We start from the raw sequence: 22,422 nt of genomic DNA, 5'->3' as shown, positions 1-22,422 counted from the left end.
TTATAAACCAATGGACAATCGGCACGGTAATATATTGGTGTTTATTCTTAAGTCTGAACTCACGTTGGAATCATTAGATGAAATGAGACACAGATCAAAGTTTTGTTTTTTGTTCTCTCCTCCCCGCTTTTTCTCTGACTCTGTATTTGCTTAAAAATTGTTAAATCTCTAAATTCTTCCAGTTCTGATGAAAGGTCATCGACCTGAAACGTTAACTCTGTTTCTCTCTCCACAGATGCTGCCTGACCTGCTGAGTGTTTACAGCATTTTTCCTATTTTTTATTACAGATCACAGTTTAATTGTTTGTCTCAGGTTTCTTGGCCCTGTGGTCCTTTTCCCTTCGCAGTGCAAGGAGCAGGATATCCCTGCGTGATGTCGCACTCACAAAACAGTACAGGATGGGGTCCATGATGCAGTTTAAGCAGACGAGGGCCGCTGACAATCGGTATGGGATGAAGATGGACCTTGCGAACTGGCAGTTTTCCGGCTCCATGATGCTCCGGGCCAGCAGTGTGGCGTGGAATGGGGTGAAGCAGACGGCAAACCCCACCGCAATGCTCAGCATCAGCTGCTTGGCCTTTCTCTTCTCGTGCTCCCTGGTGGCGACATTGTCCCTCAGCGAGTTGTATATGCTGTAATAGAAGGCGAGGAGCAGTGCCAAAGGGAGCATGAAACCGAAGGTGATCCTGAAATAGTTCAGTGTTGCTTTCCAAGGCTCAATCGGGTAGATGTCGTAGCAAAACTTGTGATAACTGGAACCGTTTCTGACCTCCGGTTGAATCAACAATGCAAGATTGAAAGCTGTCTGGACGGCCCAGACAAGACAGCTGATTGTGACTGCCGCCCTCACAGTGCGGGCCCCAGTCACCTGTAGAGGATAAACCACCCCGAGGTACCGGTCAAACGAGATGCAGCAGAGAAAGGCAGCGCTTGCGTACAAGTTGGTGTAGGTCAGAAAGGAGCAGATCTGGCACATGATGGGCCCTGCTCGCCAGTTGTTGTGGTGAATGGTGAAATCGATCCAGAACGGCAGAGTTAGTACGTACAGGAGGTCGGCCAGGAACAGATTGAAGAGGTACACCCCCAGCTCGTTCTTCCGCTGCACTTGTTTGTAGGCTGCACAGAGGGCGATGCCGTTTGTTGGCAGGCCCAAGCAGAACACCAAGATATAGACAATTGAAAATAACCACTGGTCAATGGAATGCTCAATGAGGCATGCGCGATTCACTGTAGTCTAGAAAAAGCATCAAGAAACGAGTGAGTGAGAGACGGAGAAGGAAAAGAGAGAGACATGCACAGAAACTTCACCAAGCCACCCACTGTAATCTCACCCAAGTAGCACTTCTTCATGTGTAAAACGAGACTCTGAATGTTACCAGGCTAATACAGCATTGGGCCATCGCAGCCAAGCCCAATAACAAAAACTTGCATTTATATAGCGCCTTTAACATCCCAAGGCGCTTCACAGGAGCGATTATCAAACAAAATTTGACACCGAGCCACATAAGGAGATATTAGTACAGGTAACCAAAAGCTTGGTCAAAGAGGTAGGTTTTAAGCAGCATCTTAAAGGAGGAGAGAGAGGTGGAAAGGCAGAGAGGTTTAGGGAGGGAATTCCTGAGTTTACAGCCTAGGCAGTTGAACTGCCGCCCATGGTGGGGCTATTAAAATCGGGATGCGCAACAGGCCAAAATAGTTGGAGTGCAGAGATCTCTGAGGGTTGTAGGGCTGGAGGAGGTTACAGAGCTAGGGAGGGGCAAGACCATGGAGGGATTTGAAAACAAGGATGAGAATTTTAAAATCGAGGCATTCGCGGACCGGGAGCCAATGTAGGTCATCGAGCACAGGGGTGATGGGTGAACGGGACTTGGTGCGAGTTAGGATATGGGCAGCAGAGTTTGGATGAGCTCTAGTTTATGGAGGGTGGAAGATGGGAGGCCGGCCAGGAGAGCATTGGAATAGTCGAGTTTAGAGGTAACAAAGGCATGGATGAGGGTTTCAGCAGCAGATGACCCAAGGCAGGGGCGGAGACCAGTGATGTTACGGAGGTGGAAGTAGGTGGTCTTGGTGATGGAGAATCCTTACTTGGCGTGCATTTTGCAGAATGGGTCACAGCAGAGCCATCAGAGTGATTTTTCGCCTCCCTAGCCTGGTGCGCTGAGACCAATACCGTCTTAACCCAGATCAGCTAACTCAGCACAGACTGGAGATTAAACCTTGAACCTTCCAGGTCTGTATGGCTTAGTTCCAAGCTATACAATCCTGAATGCAACTTAGTGACCCCTGTCCTGAGAAGTACATGTGTATGGATGTTGGTGGAGGACTGGATTGAGCTTGGTGGTAATCTCTCCATGGATGAATATCTTGGTGATACTCATTGCCTAGGCTCACTGATCACCACCTTGGCAAGGTATTGGAAGAAGCTAAGACCCAGGAAACTGTATCCTACATGAGCTAACTGCTTGATCACAGGGGATAGATAACCTGCGGCACAAAACACACCTTTATTCCAGTGTGTTGGCTTGGCTCAGCTGGTAGCTCTCTCACCTCTGAGACCTGAAGTCCACTCCAGGACTATAGAACATAATCTGGACTGCCCTCCACCGTGCTACTGAGAGGGTGCTGCATTGTCAGAGGTGCTTTCCTTAAACTTTGGCCTGCCTACCTGCTGAGGTGTATGCTAAAGATCCCAGAGCACTATTTGATGAAGACCATGAAGTTCTCCTGGTGTTATGGCCAAAATTCCTCCCGCAGCCAGCATTACCAAAAACAGATTAGCTGCTCATTCATCCATTGCTGTTTGTGGGATCTTGCTTGGTATGAATTGGATGCTGCATTTGCCTTCATGACTTCCAAGTGATTCATCATATGTCGGTCAGGTCCTACTGAGGACACAAATTTCAACCCCTACCCCCCTTTCATGCGAATGGACGCCGGGAATTTCCTCCGGGGGCTTCTCCCAATTAACCACTGTAACTTTGGCGGAAGATCAACGGAAATCCCAGTTGATACGGGGTTTCTGCCAATCAGGCGAACCCCCGAGGAAATTCCCGGTGGATGTTTCTGTGTGTTTTAGTTTTGTTTTAATTATTGCAGCACACGATGATTTTTATTTCCGGTACAAGGAAATTAACCTTTTTGACAGTCAAAAGAGCAATATTGACCAGAAATTGCTATTGGATGATAGCCAATGAATGCTTAACATGTTTGAATGACTCCGCTACTTTAATGGAGGGCTTTAACCCAGTTATTTTCAATAGATTAACCTATTGAAATAGCAGTCAGAGAAATGTCATATCCCATTATCACCAAATGTTTGTGCACAGCAGGTTGATCAGTATCCAAAAGCATGACAAGAGGTTAATGTTTGGGCATGATCCTTTATCAGAATTCAGTTCTACCGCTTTGTTTAGGTGTCAGCTGTGACTCAGTGGGTGGCACTCTTGCCTCTGAAGGTCATGGGTTCAAGTCCTGTTCCAGAGACTTGAGCACATGATCTAGGCTAACACTCGCAGTGCGGCACTGAGGGAGGTGCTCTCTTCTGTCTGCCCTCTCAGGTGGATGTAAAAGATCCCACAGCACTATTTTGAAGAAGAGCAGGGGGAGTTCTTCTGCTGTTTTGGCCAATATTTATCACTCAACCAACTTCACTAAAAACAGATGATCTGGTCATGATCTCATTGCTGTTTGTGGGATCTTGCTGTGTGTAAATTGGCTGCTGCGTTTCCTACATTACAACAGTGACTGCACTTCAAAAAGTACTTAATTGGCTGTAAAGCACCTTGGGATGTCCTGAGGTTGTGAAAGGCGCTATATAAATGCAAATCTTTTCCTTTCTTGCATATTTGCTCATCCTTATACTTTCTGAAACTAATTTAAAAATGGAAGTTGCTTGTTTATTTTGTTTTTCTTTCTCATTCTCAGGATCTGTGCGTCGCTGGCAAGGCTGTCATTTATTGCCCATCCCTAGTTGCCCTTGAGAAGGTGGTGGTGGGCCTTGTGAACCGCAGCAGTCTGTGTGGTGAAGGTGCTCCCACAACGCTGTTAGGTAGGGAGTTCCAGGACCATGACCCAGCAGCGACGAAGGGTTAAAATAGTTAAATCAACGTACCCTCAATTCACATAATCCCGCACTTGCCTTGGGGCTGTGTGGGACAGGGATAGTTGCAATGGTGAGCCAGTTTTATCTTGTGAATATAAAGTGCATTGCTTGTTGTAAAAGATTCCATTCCAAATTAACACGATGTATCTGGGGTTAGACCTACTGGCCCCTGTAAAGTTGCACTGAAGCCTGTACAACTACTATTTAAAGTACACGTCACCCTTCCAGAAGGAATTACTTTTGGCTTGAATGGCAGAATTACAGTAGGCTCTAAAAGGTCAAAAAATGTACTAAATAAATTTTTACATTCAACATTTTCTGGGGATGCCCCCAAGTCCCCCTAGAAACTCAATCTCCTGCCTTCAACACTCACATCACCTTTTAATAAGTGCTAAATCAACCACTTCTGCAAACTTTTGTGGTCTTTAAGTTTTTTCTCTTACAGTGAAAGTGATTGATTGATGTCTACGCCTGCAGCTTAAGGTATGATAAACCTTTCAGTCTAACCCCTCATCTTCACCTGTTATAAGTCTGTCAGGTTTTTGAGGGCAATGTCAGCTTTTTTTTTTGAAGCTGTCAGTCAGCTTTTGCCCGTTTGCTGGGTTGGCATTCATGTTGTTCCAAAGTCCAGTTACAGAGTGGCATTGCCAGTGGTCTGAGAGCAGGGTTTACCCCCTCCCAACCTCCCAGCTCTCCCTACTGGCAACCAAACAAAAAATAGAATAAAAACTTGGTGATGGCTAAAAGCTGTACCCAGTGGATAGCTGTAGACTCCAAGAAGATATCAGTGGGTTGGTGGAGTGGGCGGAAAAGTGGCAAATGGAGTTCAACCCGGAGAAGTGTGAGGTAATGCACTTAGGGAGGGCAAACAGTAAAAGGGAATACGCAGTAAACGGGAATATATTGAGAGGGGTAGAGGAAGTGAGAGACCTTGGAGTGCATGTGCACAGGTCCCTGAAGTTGGCAGTGCAGGTGGATAAGGTTATGAAGAAGGCATACGGAATGCTCTCCGTTATTAGCCGAGGTATAGAATACAAAAGCAGGGATGTAATGATGGAACCGTATAAAACGCTGGTAAGGCCACAGCTGGAGTATTGTGCGCAGTTCTGGTCACCACATTACAGGAAGGACGTAATTGCTCTGGAGAGAGTGCAGAGAAGATTTACAAGAATGTTGCCAGGGCTTGAAAATTGCAGCTACGAGGAGAGATTGGATAGGCTGGGGTTGTTTTCCTTGGAGCAGAGGAGGCTGAGGGGAGACTTGATTGAGGTGTACAAAATTATGAAGTGCCCAGATAGAGCAGACAGGAAGTACCTGTTTCCCTTAGCGGAGAGTTCAAGAACTAGAGGACATAGATTTAAGATGATTGGCGGAAGGATTAGAGGGGACATGAGGAAAAACTTTTTTACCCAGAGGGTGGTGGGTGTATGGAATTCGCTGCCCGAATTGGTGGTAGAGGCAGGGACCCTCAACTCTTTTAAAAAGTACCTGGATCTGCATCTAAAGTGCTGTAAGCTGCAGGGCTACGGACCGGGTGCTGGAAGGTGGGATTAGAATGGGCACCTGGTTGTTCTTCGAGCCAGCGCGGACACAATGGGCCGAATGGCCCCATTCTGTGCTGTATCTTTTCTATGGTTCTATGGTTCTAGTGCGGTGCTGCGCCAGAAAGACCAAGAAAGTCCCAAGTTCAATCAGAACAGGATGGGCTTCACTCCAGGGCTCACTGTCTAGGCTCACACATGAGGAATGAGTGAGTTTGAGAAGGCAACTAGCACTCACAGAACCAGTATCGAAGTACCTCAGGAAGCGGAGCGAAAATTTAAAATTAAAGAAATGTAACAAGAAAGTCGCTTGAGAAATTTTGAGGCACAGGATAAACGATGACAACTACAACCTGCATTTATATACTGCCTTTAACATGGTAAAACATCCTAAGGCGCTTCACAGGAGAGATTATCAGACAAAGGTTGACACCGAGCCACGTAAGGAGATATTAGGACAGGTGACCAACAGCTTGGTCAGAGGTAGGTTTTAAGGAGCGTCTTAAAGGAGGAGAGAGAGGCGGAGAGGCGGAGAGGTTTGAGGAGGAAATTCCCGAGTTTATGGCTTAGATGGCTGAAGGCAGGTCAACCACTTTTTGCACCGTAATCGATGAAAATTTAATATTAAACAAAATATATATATAGTCATGCTGTATGAGAACTGTTTAAAGTCCCTTCTGGTGTATTGGGGTAATTTTCCATGCCTTCTAGCAGCAGGCACTGGAAATTCGAGCACACGAAACACACAATTTTCCATCCAAAATCATGCTCCGTGCACACTCAAAATACTGTTTGATTGTTTGGGCAGGCGAAGCTCATACATGGAAGAGTGTAGGCAGGAGATAACCTTTCATAATTGCAAGATGTGAAAATCTTTGGGTGAGCATCCACGGTTTTCTGTTTGCTCGCTATTTCGTGATTTTGCTCCCGTTCCTTTTAATGGACAGGAAATCATGTGCTGGAGTCCAGAAATGGGAAATCCCAGCTCAAGTCCAAGAATCAACAATCTAAAATGCAACAAAGTCCATTGGTTTGGAAGGGGCTTGATTGAAACCACTTCAACCGACCAAACCTTGTCTAAAACAAACACTTACCATAGATGTTCCATTTTCCCAATCCAGCACAGTCATTGCATTTTCAATCTCTTCGGGCATGCTTTCAAGACTATTAATTCGAAGGAGCCCAGGGGTTTGCTGATCATGGATAGGAAGCAGTAGTTTCTTTCACAACTGTCTGCGTGTGAGCTGGTTAAAACAGGAAGCTACACTACAAGTAAAAAAAAAATACTGTAATGACTGTTTATAATGTGTAACTAGAAAAAGGATGTTAGAGTGTCCTCACTGGCTTCATGAGTAAAGGGACTATCAGGGTGCAGTGCTGAGATTTAAGGGGGAATTTTAACACCCTCTGCCCGACGGAAACTGGGTGGAATGGGAGTTAAAATTGTGGGGCTCCATGAGCCACTCCATTCCCGCCTAGCAGCAGCTTTAACCTTGCTGTCTGTGCCGGTGACAGGAGCCTCAACAATGTATGCTAATGGGGGTCCCTAGGATGTACATACTAATGGCATTTTAAACCTGAGCAGGAGCGTTCCTCCAGGCCCCACAAGGAGCATCTGGGCCTCTGCTACCCTGGGATCCTCCCCCCCCCCCCCACCCCCATACCAACTGTGAGGCCCTGCCGAACCTCCCCTTGTGACTTACCTGAGTGCCGGCAGACGGTCTCCAGGCTGCCTGATGTCTGCTCGTCAGCACCCAGCCAGCTGCCTCTTTGGGCGGGCAGCTGGCTGGCAGGATGTAAATGAGGCCCGGCGATTAATATTGGCGGGCCCTCTCGCAGAGACTCCCAGGCATGTGGCCCACAAGTCCCGTTAGCATCCATGGACTAGTGAGGGGGAAAAATCAGCCAGTGTTCCTGTTCCTGATTGCTAGGTATTGACTCCTGATGGGAACTAAGCATGTGTGTGAACACTGGGTGAGGAGAGGATCAGGCCTGGATGTAATTGCCCCCCTTCCACTTACTCAATTATCCTGTCAACCAATTCAAATGATAAATGGACACTTGGGCCAGTTATTTATCCCAATGTCAGTCTGAGTTCTCAAATAAAAACATACCCATCGTACAAAGAAAACTAGGGAAAATGGAGGGAAAGAAAAAATAACCTTCCCTCGCTGCCTTGGCATGAAAAATGGCTCTCTTTAATGGTCAAATTACAGGAGACAACACCCTGAATGTGACAGCTTTCTTAAACGGAACAGCACACATTGATCCAAATCATTAGAAAATGGTCTGTAAATCTCATCTCCCCAAATAAAACAGAGTCGTTCCCAAAGCAGGTCCATTAGGTAACAGGGAATTCATTCAGGGCCTGTCATACCCAAGATGAGAGTAATTATTTTTATTAATGCTGTGACAGGACCAAAGGACTTCAATCAGGAAGGAAGGAGGAAGGAGGAACTACCACAGCATGCAATGCACTGACTGGTCCCAGCGTCGAGGTATCTCAGAACCTTATGTTGTATAACATAAAAAAAGGGCAGGATTGGGTACTAAATATTCCTGGATACAAGGTGTTCAGGAAAGATAGGGAAGGAAAGAAAGTAGGGGAAGGGTGGCAGTATTGATTAAGGAGAATATTGCAGTGCTGGAGAGGGAGGATGTCCTGGAGGGGTCAAGGACAGAACCTATTTGGTTAGAGTTAAGAAACAATAGAGGTGCCAGACAATAGAGTGAGTTCCAGACTCCAACCACCCTCTGGGTGAAAAAGTTCTTTCTCAAATCCCCTCTAAACCTCCCGCCTTTTACCTTGAATCTATGCCCCCTTGTTATAGCACCCTCAACGAAGGGAAAAAGCTCCTTAGTATCCATCCTATCTATGCCCCTCATAATTTTGTACACCTCAATCATGTCCCCCCTCAGCCTCCTCTGCTCCAAGGAAAACAAACCCAATCTTCCCAGTCTCTCTTCATAGCTGAAGCGCTCCAGCCCTGGGAACATCCTGGTGAATCTCCTCTGCACCCTCTCCAAAGCGATCACATCCTTCCTGTAGTGCGGCGACCAGAACTGCACACAGTACTCCAGCTGTAGCCTAACCAGTGTTTTATACAGCTCCATCATAACCTCCTTGCTCTTATATTCTATGCCTCGGCTAATAAAGGCAAGTATCCCATATGCCTTCTTTACCACCTTATCTACCTGTTCCGCCGCCTTCAGGGATCTGTGAACTTGCACACCAAGATCCCTCTGACCCTCTGTCTTGCCTAGGGTCTTCCCATTCATTGTGTATTCCCTTGCCTTGTTAGTCCCTCCAAAGTGCATCACCTCGCACTTTTCCGGGTTAAATTCCATTTGCCACTGTTCCGCCCATCTGACCAACCCATCTATATCGTCCTGCAGACTGAGGCTATCCTCCTCGCTATTTACCACCCTACCAATTTTTGTATCATCAGCGAACTTACTGATCATACCTTTTACATTCATATCCAAGTCGTTAATGTAGACCACAAACAGCAAGGGCCCCAGCACAGATCCCTGTGGTACCCCACTGGCCACAGGCTTCCAGTCACAAAAACAACCTTCGACCATCACCCTCTGCCTTCTGCCACTAAGCCAGTTTTGTATCCAAAGTGCCAAGGCACCCTGGACTCCATGGGCTCGTACCTTCTTGACCAGTCTCCTGTGCGGGACTTTATCGAAGGCCTTACTGAAATCCATGTATACCACATCCACTGCGTTACCCTCATCCACACGCCTAGTCACCCCCTCAAAAAATTCAATGAAATTAGTCAGACATGATCTTCCCTTGACAAAGCCATGTTGACTATCCCTGATTAATCCTTGCTTCTCCAAGTGGAGACTAATTTTGTCCTTCAGAATTTTTTCCAATAATTTTCCTACCACTGATGTTAGGCTCACTGGCCTGTAGTTCCCCGGTTTTTCCCTACTCCCCTTCTTGAATAATGGTACTACATTAGCGGTTCTCCAGTCCTCTGGCACATCCCCTGTGGCCAGAGAGGTTCTGAATATATGTGTTAGAGCCCCCGCAATCTCCTCCTTTGCCTCACACAGTAGCCTGGGATACATTTCGTCCGGGCCTGGGGATTTATCCATTTTTAGGCCTGCTAAAACCGCCAATACCTCCTCCCGCTCGATGTTAATATGTTCGAGTATATGACAGTCCCCCTGTCGTATTTCTATGTCTACGTCGTCCTTCTCCATAGTGAAAACAGATGCAAAAAATTCATTTAGAACCCCTCGTACATCTGCCGGCTCCACACACAGATTGCCATTTTTGTCCCTAATGGGCCCTATTTTTTCCCTAGTTATCCTCTTACCCTTAATATACTTATAAAACATCTTAGGATTTTCCTTTATTTTGCTCGCCAGTGTTTTTTCATGGCCCCTCCTTGATCTCCTAATTTCCTTTTTAAGTATCCCCCTGCACTTTTTGTACTCCTCTAGGGCTTCCTCCGTCCTTAGCCTTTTGTATCTGCCAAAAGCCCTCCTTTTTTTCCTAATCCATTCTCGTATATCCCCTGACATCCAAGGTTCCCTGGAGTTCTTGGAACCACCCTTGACCTTTACGGGAACATGTTGCCATTGTATGGTCTCAATCTCCCTTCTGAAAGACTCCCATTGCTCCGATGCGGATTTTCCTACAAGCAGCTGATCCCAGTCCATTTTGGCCAGATCCTGCCTTATCCTATTAAAATCGGCCTTCCCCCAATTTAGAACCTTTATTTCCGGCCCCTCCCTGTCCTTTTCCATGACCACCTTAAATCTCACTGAATTATGGTCACTGTCACCAAAGTGCTCACCTACCAGCACTTCTTCCACTTGGCCGGCCACATTCCCTAGAATTAGGTCCAGTACCGCCCCCTCTCTTGTAGGACTTTCTACATGCTGGCTCAAAAAGCTCTCCTGGATGCACGTTAAGAATTTTGTACCCTCTAAGCATTTTACACTCTGAGTATCCCAGTTAATATTGGGGAAGTTGAAATCCCCCACTATTATTACCCTATTATCTGCACAATTTTCTGAGATTTGCCTACATATCTGTTCCTCTATCTCCCCCTGACTGTTTGGGGGTCTATAGTACACTCCCATCAAAGTGCTTGCCCCCTTTTTGTTTTTAAGCTCCACCCATATGGCCTCATTAGAGGAGCCTGCTAATATATCATCCCTCCTTATGGCAGTAATTGATTCTTTAATTAATATTGCGACCCCCCCCTCCTCTTATACCTCCCCCTCTGTCTCGCCTGAAGATTCTGTACCCCGGAATATTGAGCTGCCAGTCTTGCCCCTCCCTCAACCATGTCTCTGTGACAGCAACAATATCATACTCCCATGTGTTTATCAACACCTTCAGTTCATCCACCTTATTTGCAAGACTCCTTGCATTAAAATAGATGCCATCCAGCCTTGCCCTCACATATTTGCCCTGTCTTCCAAGCTGACTTGTTTTTTTCTCAATATTTGGCTGCACATCACCCCCTATTGTAGCTCCACTCTGTATCCCATCCCCCTGCCAAGTTAGTTTAAACCCCCCACAACAGTGCTAGCAAACCTCCCCGCAAGGATATTTGACCCGCTCTGGTTCAGATGCAACCCATCCGACTTGTACAAGTCCCACCTTCCCCAGAAGCAGGCCCAGTGATCCAGAAAACTGAAACCCTCCCTCCTGCACCAACTCTTTAGCCACGCATTCATCTGTTCTATCCTCCTATTTCTATACTCACTAGCCCGTGGCACTGGGAGTAATCCAGAGATTACAACCTTTGAGGTCCTGCTCTTTAATCTGCTACCTAGCTCCCTAAATTCTTGATGCAGGACCTCATCTCCCTTCCTACCTATGTCGTTGGTCCCAATGTGGACCACGACCTCTGCCTGCTCCCCCTCCCCCTTGAGAATGCCCTGAAGCCGCTCAGTGACATCCATGACCCTGGCACCAGGGAGGCAACAAACCATCCTGGAGTCACGTTTACGGCCACAGAAACGCCTGTCTGTTCCCCTTACGATAGAATCCCCTACCACTATAGCTCTTCCACTCTTTTTCCTCCCAGCCTGTGCAGCAGAGCTACCCCTGGTGCCAGGAAGTTGGCTGCTGCTGCCCTCCCCTGATAAGTCATCCCCCTCAACAATATCCAAAGCGGTATATTTGTTTGAGAGGGGGACGGCCACAGGGGACCCCTGCACTGCCTGCCTGCTCCTCTTACTCTGCCTGGAGGTCACCCACTTACTTCCTGCCTGTACAACCTTTACCTGCGGTGTGACCATCTCACTAAACGTGCTGTCCACGACGTTTTCAGCATCGCGAATGCTCCATAATGAATCCATCCGCATTTGGCCAATTGGCCGCCTAATGCTCTTTTTCATTGACTTCAATGGGAGTGGAGAGGAGTGGGAGACTAGGAGCCTAATAGAGGGAAATGGGAGCAGGATGAAATTGCAAAATGAATTCGCGATCACCCCTTTCGCTCTCAAGTCCACTTTCACCCTCATCAATCGTTGAGTCTCCTAAGACTCCTTGGTCTTTTGCAATTTCATCCTGAGGTATTACAACATCATTCATGGAGAATGTGTCACCCATTTTCCTTCGAATACGTAGTACTTTACATTTGTTTGTATTAAATTTCACCTGCCATTGTACTCCCCACCTACATTTACTGTTCAAATCATTCTGCAGTTTCTGAGCTTCTTCCACTGATTCCAATGCCTCTCCTATTTAGTATCATCTGCAAATTTAACCAATTTGCAATGGGTTTCTCAATCCAAGTTGTTGGTGTAAATTAGAAACAGCAGCGATCCCAACACTGAGCCTAGGAGAACACGCCACTCAGTACTTCCCCCCATCCGACATAACTTGTCTATCAAGTACCACTGTTTTCTACTCCAGCCAATTTCTTGTCCATGCCCAAGATTTGCCCTGAAACGCTACAACTTTTAGCTTAGCTAATAGCCTTTAATGTGGGACTTTATCAACTATCTTTTGGAAATCTAGGCACACCACATATTAGGGCTTAATCACAGTTCACTTGGGATGTCACTTCCTCCAACAAGTCGAGAAGGATGGTTAGACAGGATGTACCCCTTCTGACTTCATTTTGCCTGGTCTCACAAATCTCCTCCTTAGTCTCTTTTAGCACTATGATGGTTTTTTGTTTTTGAACTCTTTTAGCCTATTTGGAACATCCATCTCATTTATATTGACGTCATTAATTTTGCCTGGGTTAATCCTGTTTGAGGAGGGCATGTTGCTCATGACTTCCCTTGTGAATACTTGGCGGAAGTAGTCATTCATAATGGTACTATCTTGTGCGTATCCTGTGTTTTGATCACATTTGCATCTTTTATTGTTTTCACCTCTTCTCTGACTGTCCTCTGACAGGAAAAGTGATCCAACCATGGCTAACTAGAAAAGTTAAGGATAGTATTAGATTAAAAGAAGAGGGTTACAATGTTGCCAAAAAGAGTTGTAAGCCTGAGGATTGGGAGGGTTTTAGAAATCAGCAAAGGATAACCAAGAAATTGATAAAGAGGGAGAAATTGAAAATGAGAATAAACTAGCCAGTAATGTAAAAACAGATTGTAAAGGCTCTACAAGTACATAAAAAGGAAGACTGGTGAAAGTAAACATGGGTCCCTTATTGGCAGAGACAGGAGAAATTATAATGGGGAATAAGGAAATGGCAGAGACATTTAACAAATATTTTATATCCGTCTTCACAATAGGAGACACAAAAAACATACCAGAAATAGTGGGGAACAAAGGGTGTAATGAGAGGGAGGAAATTAAAGTAATTAAGATTAGTAAAGAAAAAGTTTTATAAAAATTAATGGGACTAAAAGCCGACAAATCCCCTGGACCTGATGGCCTACATCCTAGGGTTCTAAAAGAGATGACTGCAGAGATAGTGGATGCATTGGTTTTGATCTTCCAGAATTCCCTAGATTCTGGAATGGTCCCCGTGGATTGGAAGGAAGCAAATGTAACCCCACTATTTAAGAAAGGAAAGAGAGAGAAAACAGGGAACTATAGGCCAGTTAGCCTGTCATCAGTAGTAGGGAAAATGCTAGAATCTATTATTAAGGACATAGTAACAGGACACTTAGAAAATCATACTATGATTAGGCAGAGTCAAAATGGTTTTATGAAAGCGAAATTGTGTTTGACAAATCGATTAAGAGTTTTTTGAGGGTGTAACTAGCAGGGTAAATAAGGGGGAATCAGTGGATGTAGTATATTTGGATTTTCAAAAGGTATTCGATAAGGTGCCACACAAGAGGTTGTTGCACAACATTAGGGCTCATGCGATTGAGGGTAATATTATTAGCATGGATGGAGGATTGTTTAACGGACAGAAAACAAAGAGTAGGAATAAACGGGTCATTTTCAGTTTGGCAGGTTGTAACCAGTGGGGTGCCACAGGCATCGGTGCTTGGGCCTCAGCTATTTACAATCTATATTAATGACTTAGATGAGGGGACCGAGTGTAATGTATCCAAGTTTGCTGATGATACAAAGCTAGGTGGGAAAGTAAGCTGTGAGGAGGACACAAAGGACGCTAAGTTGGGTCATGTAGCGCCCGCTGTTTCGGCGCTACACAGCCTCTCCATCATCCAAGATGGCATATTGCATGTGCACGCACGTTTCCAGCGTGACGTGCATCTGACGTGCATCTAACGAGGGAGAGAGTAGGGCCTCTTAAGGATCAACAAGGTCATCTATGTGCGGAACCACAAGAGATGGGTGAGATCCTAAATGAATATTTCGCATCGGTATTTACGGTTGAGAAAGGCATGGATGTTAGGGAACTTGGGGAAATAAATAGTGATGTCTTGAGGAGTGTACATATTACAGAGAGGGAGGTGCTGGAAGTCTTAACGCGCATCAAGGTAGATAAATCTCCGGGACCTGATGAAATGTATCCCAGGATGTTATGGGAGGTTAGGGAGGAAATTGCGGGTCCCCCAGCAGAGATATTTGAATCATCGACAGCTACAGGTGAGGTGCCTGAAGATTGGAGGGTAGCAAATATTGTGCCTTTGTTTAAGAAGGGCGGCAGGGAAAAGCCTGGGAACTACAGACCGGTGAGCCTGACATCTGTAGTGGGTAAGTTGTTAGAGGGTATTCTGAGAGACAGGATCTACGGGCATTTGGAGAGGCAGGGACTGATTAGGAACAGTCAGCATGGTTTTGTGAGAGGAAAATCATGTCTCACAAATTTGATTGAGTTTTTTGAAGGGGTAACCAAGAAGATAGATGAGGGCTGTGCAGTAGACGTGGTCTACATGGACTTTAGCAAAGCCTTTGACAAGGTACCGCATGGTAGGTTGTTACATAAGGTTAAATCTCACGGGATCCAAGGTGAGGTCGCCAATTGGATACAAAATTGGATTGACGACAGAAGACAGAGGGTGGTTGTAGAAGGTTGTTTTTCAAATTGGAGGCCTGTGACCAGCGGTGTGCCTCAGGGATCGGTGCTGGGTCCGCTGTTATTTTTTATTTATATTAATGATTTGGATGAGAATTTAGGAGGCATGGTTAGTAAGTTTGCAGATGACACCAAGATTGGTGGCATTGTGGACAGTGAAGAAGGTTATCTAGGATTGCAACGGGATCTTGATAAATTGGGCCAGTGGGCCGATGAATGGCAGATGGAGTTTAATTTAGATAAATGTGAGGTGATGCATTTTGGTAGATCGAATCGGGCCAGGACCTACTCCGTTAAGGGTAGGGCGTTGGGGAGAGTTATAGAACAAAGAGATCTAGGAGTACAGGTTCATAGCTCCTTGAAAGTGGAGTCACAGGTGGATAGGGTGGTGAAGAAGGCATTCAGCATGCTTGGTTTCATTGGTCAGAACATTGAATACAGGAGTTGGGATGTCTTGTTGAAGTTGTACAAGACATTAGTTAGGCCACACTTGGAATACTGTGTACAGTTCTGGTCACCCTATTATAGAAAGGATATTATTAAACTAGAAAGAGTGCAGAAAAGATTTACTAGGATGCTACCGGGACTTGATGGTTTGACTTATAGGGAGAGGTTGGATAGATTGAGACTTTTTTACCTGGAGAGTAGGAGGTTTAGGGGTGATCTTATAGAAGTCTATAAAATAATGAGGGGCACAGATAAGGTAGATAGTCAAAATCTTTCCCCAGAGGTAGGGGAGTCTATAACGAGGGGGCATAGATTTAAGGTGAGAGGGGAGAGATACAAAAGGGTCCAGAGGGGCAATTTTTTCACTCAAAGGGTGGTGAGTGTCTGGAACAAGCTGCCAGAGGCAGTAGTAGAGGCGGGTACAATTTTGTCTTTTAAAAAGCATTTGGACAGTTACACGGGTAAGATGAGTATAGAGGGATATGGGCCAAGGGCAGGCAACTGGGACTAGCTTAGTGGTATAAACTGGGCGACATGGACATGTTGGGCCGAAGGGCCTGTTTCCATGTTGTAAACTTCTATGATTCTATGACGCCATCTTGGTATAGGAGTTAGCGCAGGCGCAGATAACGAGCACTGGAATCATGTAAAGTAGGGAGAAAATGGCTTCAATCAGTGTGCAACGCTGATTTAAAGTCACAGACGCCATTTTGGGACTCAACGCTCAAGTCAACGCACAGTCTTAACCCCGACCATCTGAACGTGTCTTAGAGTTCCTGTAGGACCCCCCATCGGCGCTATTTAAAGGGACCATGCAGGATTTACAGGTTAGTAGCTGGATTATTGCTTCTGGCTGCCGAGACATTTGTAACTGTTATTGGAGGTCTCCTACACTTGAATACTAGGACGTGTAGGAGTGAAGTTAGAAAATGCTACTACACGCAAAGAGTGGGAGATGTTTGGAATGCTCTTCTGCAGATGGCAGTTGATGCTAGCTCATAAGAACATAAGAAATAGGAGCAGGAGTAGGACAATTGGCCCCTCGAGCCTGCTCCGCCATTCAATAAGATCATGGCTGATCTGATCCTAACCTCAAATCTAAATTCATGTCCAATTTCCTGCCCGCTCCCCGTAACCCCTAATTCCCTTTACTTCTAGGAAACTGTCTATTTCTGTTTTAAATTTATTTAATGATGTAGCTTCCACAGCTTCCTGGGGCAGCAAATTCCACAGACCTACTACCCTCTGAGTGAAGAAGTTTCTCCTCATCTCAGTTTTGAAAGAGCAGCCCCTTATTCTAAGATTATGCCCCCTAGTTCTAGTTTCACCCATCCTTGGGAACATCCTTACCGCAACCATCCGATCAAGCCCCTTCACAATCTTATATGTTTCAATAAGATCGCCTCTCATTCTTCTGAACTCCAATGAGTAGAGTCCCAATCTACTCAACCTCTCCTCATATGTCCGCCCCCTCATCCCCGGGATTAACCGAGTGAACCTTCTTTGTACTGCCTCGAGAGCAAGTATGTCTTTTCTTAAGTATGGAGACCAAAACTGTATGCAGTATTCCAGGTGCTGTCTCACCAATACCTTATATAACTGCAGCAATACTGCAGTTTTTATATTCTATCCCCCTAGCAATAAACGCCAACATTCCATTGGCCTTCTTGATCACCTGCTGCACCTGCAAACTAACTTTTTGATTTTCTTGCACTAGGACCCCCAGATCCCTTTGTACTGCAGTACTTTCCAGTTTCACGCCATTAAGATAATAACTTGCTCTCTGATTTTTCCTGCCAAAGTGCATAACCTCACATTTTCCAATATTGTATTGCATCTGCCAAATCTCCGCCCACTCACCCAGCCTGTCTATATCCCCCTGTAGGTTTTTTATGTCCTCCTCACTCTCTACTTTCCCTCCCATCTTTGTATCATCTGCAAACTTTGATATGTTACACTCGGTCCCCTCCTCCAAATCGTTAATATAGATTGTAAAGAGTTGGGGACCCAGCACCGACCCCTGCGGATCACCACTGGCTACTGGTTGCCATTCCGAGAATGAACCATTTATCCCAACTCTCTGCTTCCTGTTAGATAACCAATCCTCCACCCATGCCAGAATATTACCCCCAATCCAGTGATTCTTTATCTTGAGCAATAATCTTTTATGTGGCACCTTGTCGAATGCCTTCTGGAAGTCTAAATACACTACGTCCACTGGTTCCCCTTTATCCACCCTGTACGTTATGTCCTCAAAGAACTCAAGCAAATTTGTCAGACATGACTTCCCCTTCGTAAAGCCATGCTGACTTTGTCCTATTAAATTATGTTTATCCAAATGTTCCTCCACTGTCTCCTTAATAACAGACTCCAAAATTTTACCCACCACAGATGTTAGGCTAATTGGTCTATAATTTCCAGCCTTCTGCCTACTACCCTTTTTAAATAAGGGTGTTACATTAGCAGTTTTCCAATCTGCCGGGACCTTTGCCAAGTCCAGAGAATTTTGGAAAATTATTACCAAAGCATCCACAATCCCTACTGCCACTTCCCTCAAGACCCTAGGATGTAAGCCATCAGGTCCAGGGGATTTATCCGCCTTGAGTCCCATTAATTTACTGAGTACCAATTCCTTAGTGATTTTAATCGTATTTAGCTCCTTCCCCGCTAGAGCTCACTTGTGAAAGTTAAATCTGAGATTGATTGATTTCTGTGAACCAAGGGTATTAAGGGATATGGGGCTAAGGCGGGTATATGGAGTTAGGTCACAGGTCTACCATGATCTCATTGAATAGTGGAACAGGCTCGAGGGGCTGAATGCCACTGCCACTTGCTGCCTCTTCATGTGCGCCACCTTCTCCTGCAAAAAAACGGGACGTGTATCTGGGTGATATGCCTGTCATGGTTGAATAGCTGACAGTGTGTGTGGCCTGTGAGTTGTGGGTGGGCAGCTTGAAACAGTGGTAATGTGTAAGGATGAGAGGAAGCATCTGGCTGGAAGAGTTGAGTACTGATTGAAAGAGTTGGTTGGTATGTGGGGGATGGGGGGTATAGTGCGTGGTGCAGTTGGTAGGAGACGCCACTTGACAGTTTTTTTTAATTCGTTCACGGGATGTGGGCGTCGCTGGCGAGGCCAGCATTTATTGCCCATCCCTAATTGCCCTTGAGAAGGTGGTGGTGAGCCGCCTTCTTGAACCGCTGCAGTCCGTGTGGTGACGGTTCTCCCACAGTGCTGTTAGGAAGGGAGTTCCAGGATTTTGACCCAGCGACAATGAAGGAACGGCGATATATTTCCAAGTCGGGATGGTGTGTGACTTGGAGGGGAACGTGCAGGTGGTGTTGTTCCCATGCGCCTGCTGCTCTTGTCCTTCTAGGTGGTAGAGGTCGCAGGTTTGGGAGGTGCTGTCGAAGAAGCCTTGGCAAGTTGCTGCAGTGCATCCTGTGGATGGTACACACTGCAGCCACAGTGCGCCGGTGGTGAAGGGAGTGAATGTTTAGGGTGGTGGATGGGGTGCCAATCAAGCGGGCTGCTTTATCTTGGATGGTGTCGAGCTTCTTGAGTGTTGTTGGAGCTGCACTCATCCAGGCAAGTGGAGAGTATTCCATCACACTCCTGACTTGTGCCTTGTAGATGGTGGAAAGGCTTTGGGGAGTCAGGAGGTGAGTCACTCGCCGCAGAATACCCAGCCTCTGACCTGCTCTCGTAGCCACAGTATTTATATGGCTGGTCCAGTTCAGTTTCTGGTCAATGGTGACCCCCAGGATGTTGATGGTGGGGGATTCGGCGATGGTAATGCCGTTGAATGTCAAGGGGAGGTGGTTAGACTCTCTCTTGTTGGAGATGGTCATTGCCTGGCACTTATCTGGCGCGAATGTTACTTGCCACTTATGAGCCCAAGCCTGGATGTTGTCCAGGTCTTGCTGCATGCGGGCTCGGACTGCTTCATTATCTGAGGGGTTGTGAATGGAACTGAACACTGTGCAGTCATCAGCGAACATCCCCATTTCTGACCTCATGATGGAGGGAAGGTCATTGATGAAGCAGCTGAAGATGGTTGGGCCGAGGACACTGCCCTGAGGAACTCCTGCAGCAATGCCCTGGGGCTGAGATGATTGGCCTCCAACAACCACTACCATCTTCCTTTGTGCTAGGTATGACTCCAGCCACTGGAGAGTTTTCCCCCTGATTCCCATGGACTTCAATTTTACTAGGGCTCCTTGGTGCCACACTCGGTCAAATGCTGCCTTGATGTCAAGGGCAGTCACTCTCACCTCACCTCTGGAATTCAGCTCGTTTGTCCATGTTTGGACCAAGGCTGTAATGAGGTCTGGAGCCGAGTGGTCCTGGCGGAACCCAAACTGAGCATCGGTGAGCAGGTTATTGGTGAGTAAGTGCCGCTTGATAGCACTGTCGACGACACCTTCCATCACTTTGCTGATGATTGAGAGTAGACTGATGGGGCGGTAATTGGCCGGATTGGATTTGTCCTGCTTTTTGTGGACAGGACATACCTGGGCAATTTTCCACATTGTCGGGTAGATGCCAGTGTTGTAGCTGTACTGGAACAGCTTGGCTAGAGGCGCAGCTCGTTCTGGAGCAGAAGTCTTCAGCACTACAGCTGGGATGTTGTCGGGGCCCATAGCCTTTGCTGTATCCAGTGCACTCAGCCGTTTCTTGATATCACGTGGAGTGAATCGAATTGGCCGAAGACTGGCTTCCGTGATGGTGGGGATATCGGGAGGAGGCTGAGATGGATGAGGAGGCTGAGATGGATCATCCACTCGGCACTTCTGGCTGAAGATGGTTGCAAACGCTTCAGCCTTGTCTTTTGCACTCACGTGCTGGACTCCGCCATCATTGAGAATGGGGATGTTTGCAGAGCCTCCTCCTCCCGTTAGTTGTTTAATTGTCCACCACCATTCACGACTGGATGTGGCAGGACTGCAGAGCTTTGATCTGATCCGTTGGTTGTGGAATCGCTTAGCTCTGTCTATAGCATGTTGCTTCTGCTGTTTAGCATGCATGTAGTCCTGAGTTGTAGCTTCACCAGGTTGGTACCTCATTTTTAGGTATGCCTGGTGCTGCTCCTGGCATGCTCTTCTACACTCCTCATTGAACCAGGGTTGATCCCCTGGCTTGTTGGTAATGGTAGAGTGAGGAATATGCCGGGCCATGAGGTTACAGATTGTGCTGGAATACAATTCTGCTGCTGCTGATGGCCCACAGCGCCTCATGGATGCCCAATTTTGAGCTGCTAGATCTGTTCTGAATCTATCCCATTTAGCACGGTGGTCGTGCCACACAACACGTTGGATGGTGTCCTCAGTGCGAAGATGGGACTTCATCTCCACGAGGACTGTGCGGTGGTCACTCCTGCCAATACTGTCATGGACAGATGCATTTGCGACAGGTAGATTGGTGAGGATGAGGTCAAGTAAGTTTTTCCCTCGTGTTGGTTCGCTCACCACCTGCCACAGGCCCAGTCTAGCAGCTATGTCCTTCAGGACTCGGCCGGCTCGGTCAGTAGTGGTGCTACCGAGCCACTCTTGGTGATGGACATTGAAGTCCCCCACCCAGAGTACATTTTGTGCCCTTGCTACCCTCAGTGCTTCCTCCAAGTGGTGCTCAACATGGAGGAGGACTGATTCGCCTTGACCTCATTCACCTTGACCACTCGTGTCAAAGCAATGAACTTTTTCCTGCACTGCATCCACGTTCATGATACTGTGCGCCTGGCATTGACTTCGTCCCCCGCTGCCTTTTGGGTATATGTCTGGAGGGCTTCTTGCCCACTCCCACGGATATAGGATGTCCCTCCTTCTGTCCACTTTTTGCACCAAGGTCTCTGGTGCATCAGCAGAGAACCTTGGTGCATGCACTCTCACAGGCCTGGTACCAACGCAGATCGGCAGATTGGTGAGGTCTGGCGTGCAGATTGGAGGATGTGGGATTTAGTAGTGCGTAATCTTTATTCAATGTTTGAACATAACTCATCAGTGTGTAAACATAGGGATGGGACCTGCATCTGTGTTTTACGTGTGCGATGTTTGATCTCTGTTCAGACTCCGTGCAGACAGTAGACTGTTATTTTCAGCAAATAACAGGTACCAGCTACCTTTAACAGATTTCTAAGAAACATCCTCCCTTTAAGAGATTGAACTCCCCCTGCTGGTGGAAAGTGCAAATTGCATTGATTCCACATGCAAGGCCCAGAATGGAACGCTGATTGCAGGTAAGTCCTGGGGTGGGCTGAAACTTGCGTCCTGCTTGCGCAGGGGCCATTGGGCATGGGGTAATAGCACATCACGCTACCTACGCCCAAAAACGGCCCCATCCAATTTTTCCCCCAAAGAGTCTGCAAAGAGATATCGACAGGTTAAGTGAGTGGGCAAGAAGGTGGCAGATGGAGTCTAATATGGGGAAATGTGAGGTTATTCACTTTGATAGGAAAAAACAGAAATTTTTTTAAATGGTGAGAAACTATTAAATGTTGGTGTTCAGAGGGATTTTGGTGTCCTTGTACAAGGACCGGAAGTTAGCATGCAGGTACAGCAAGCAAATTAGGAAGACAAATGGTATGTTGGCCTTTATTGCAAGTGGGTTGGAGTACAAGAGTAAGGAAGTCTTGTTGCAACTGTACAGGGCTTTGTTGAGACCACACCTGGAGTACTGTGCAGAGTTTTGGTCTCTTTATCTAAAGAAGGATATGCTTGCCTTAGAGGCAGTGCAACAAAGTTTCACTAGATTGATTCCTGGGATGAGAGGGTTGTCCTGTGAGGAAAGGTTGAGTAGAAAGGGCCTATATACTCTGGAATTTAGAAGACATATAAGATTCTAAGAGGGCTTGACAGGGTAGATGCTGAGAGGATGTTTCCCCTGGCTGGAGAGTCTAGAAC

The 22,422-nt window shown here is 46.5% G+C and overlaps 1 protein-coding gene across 1 annotated transcript; it reads right to left on the bottom strand.

Annotated features, from left to right (window-relative positions):
- Window positions 1-28: 28 nt before the first annotated feature.
- LOC137326203 (ovarian cancer G-protein coupled receptor 1-like) lies at window positions 29-6,860 on the bottom strand. The gene is made up of 2 exons (XM_067991080.1): window positions 6,739-6,860; window positions 29-1,235 (listed from the first exon to the last, which is right to left on the bottom strand). The coding sequence occupies exons 1-2, from the start codon at window positions 6,796-6,798 to the stop codon at window positions 297-299; spliced, it is 999 nt and encodes a 332-aa protein (XP_067847181.1). The 5' UTR covers window positions 6,799-6,860; the 3' UTR covers window positions 29-296.
- Window positions 6,861-22,422: the final 15,562 nt, after the last annotated feature.

This window comes from Heptranchias perlo, chromosome 10, assembly GCF_035084215.1.
Source record: "Heptranchias perlo isolate sHepPer1 chromosome 10, sHepPer1.hap1, whole genome shotgun sequence".
Classification (NCBI taxonomy): domain Eukaryota; kingdom Metazoa; phylum Chordata; class Chondrichthyes; order Hexanchiformes; family Hexanchidae; genus Heptranchias; species Heptranchias perlo.
This window is presented reverse-complemented; position numbering and strand designations above follow the sequence as displayed.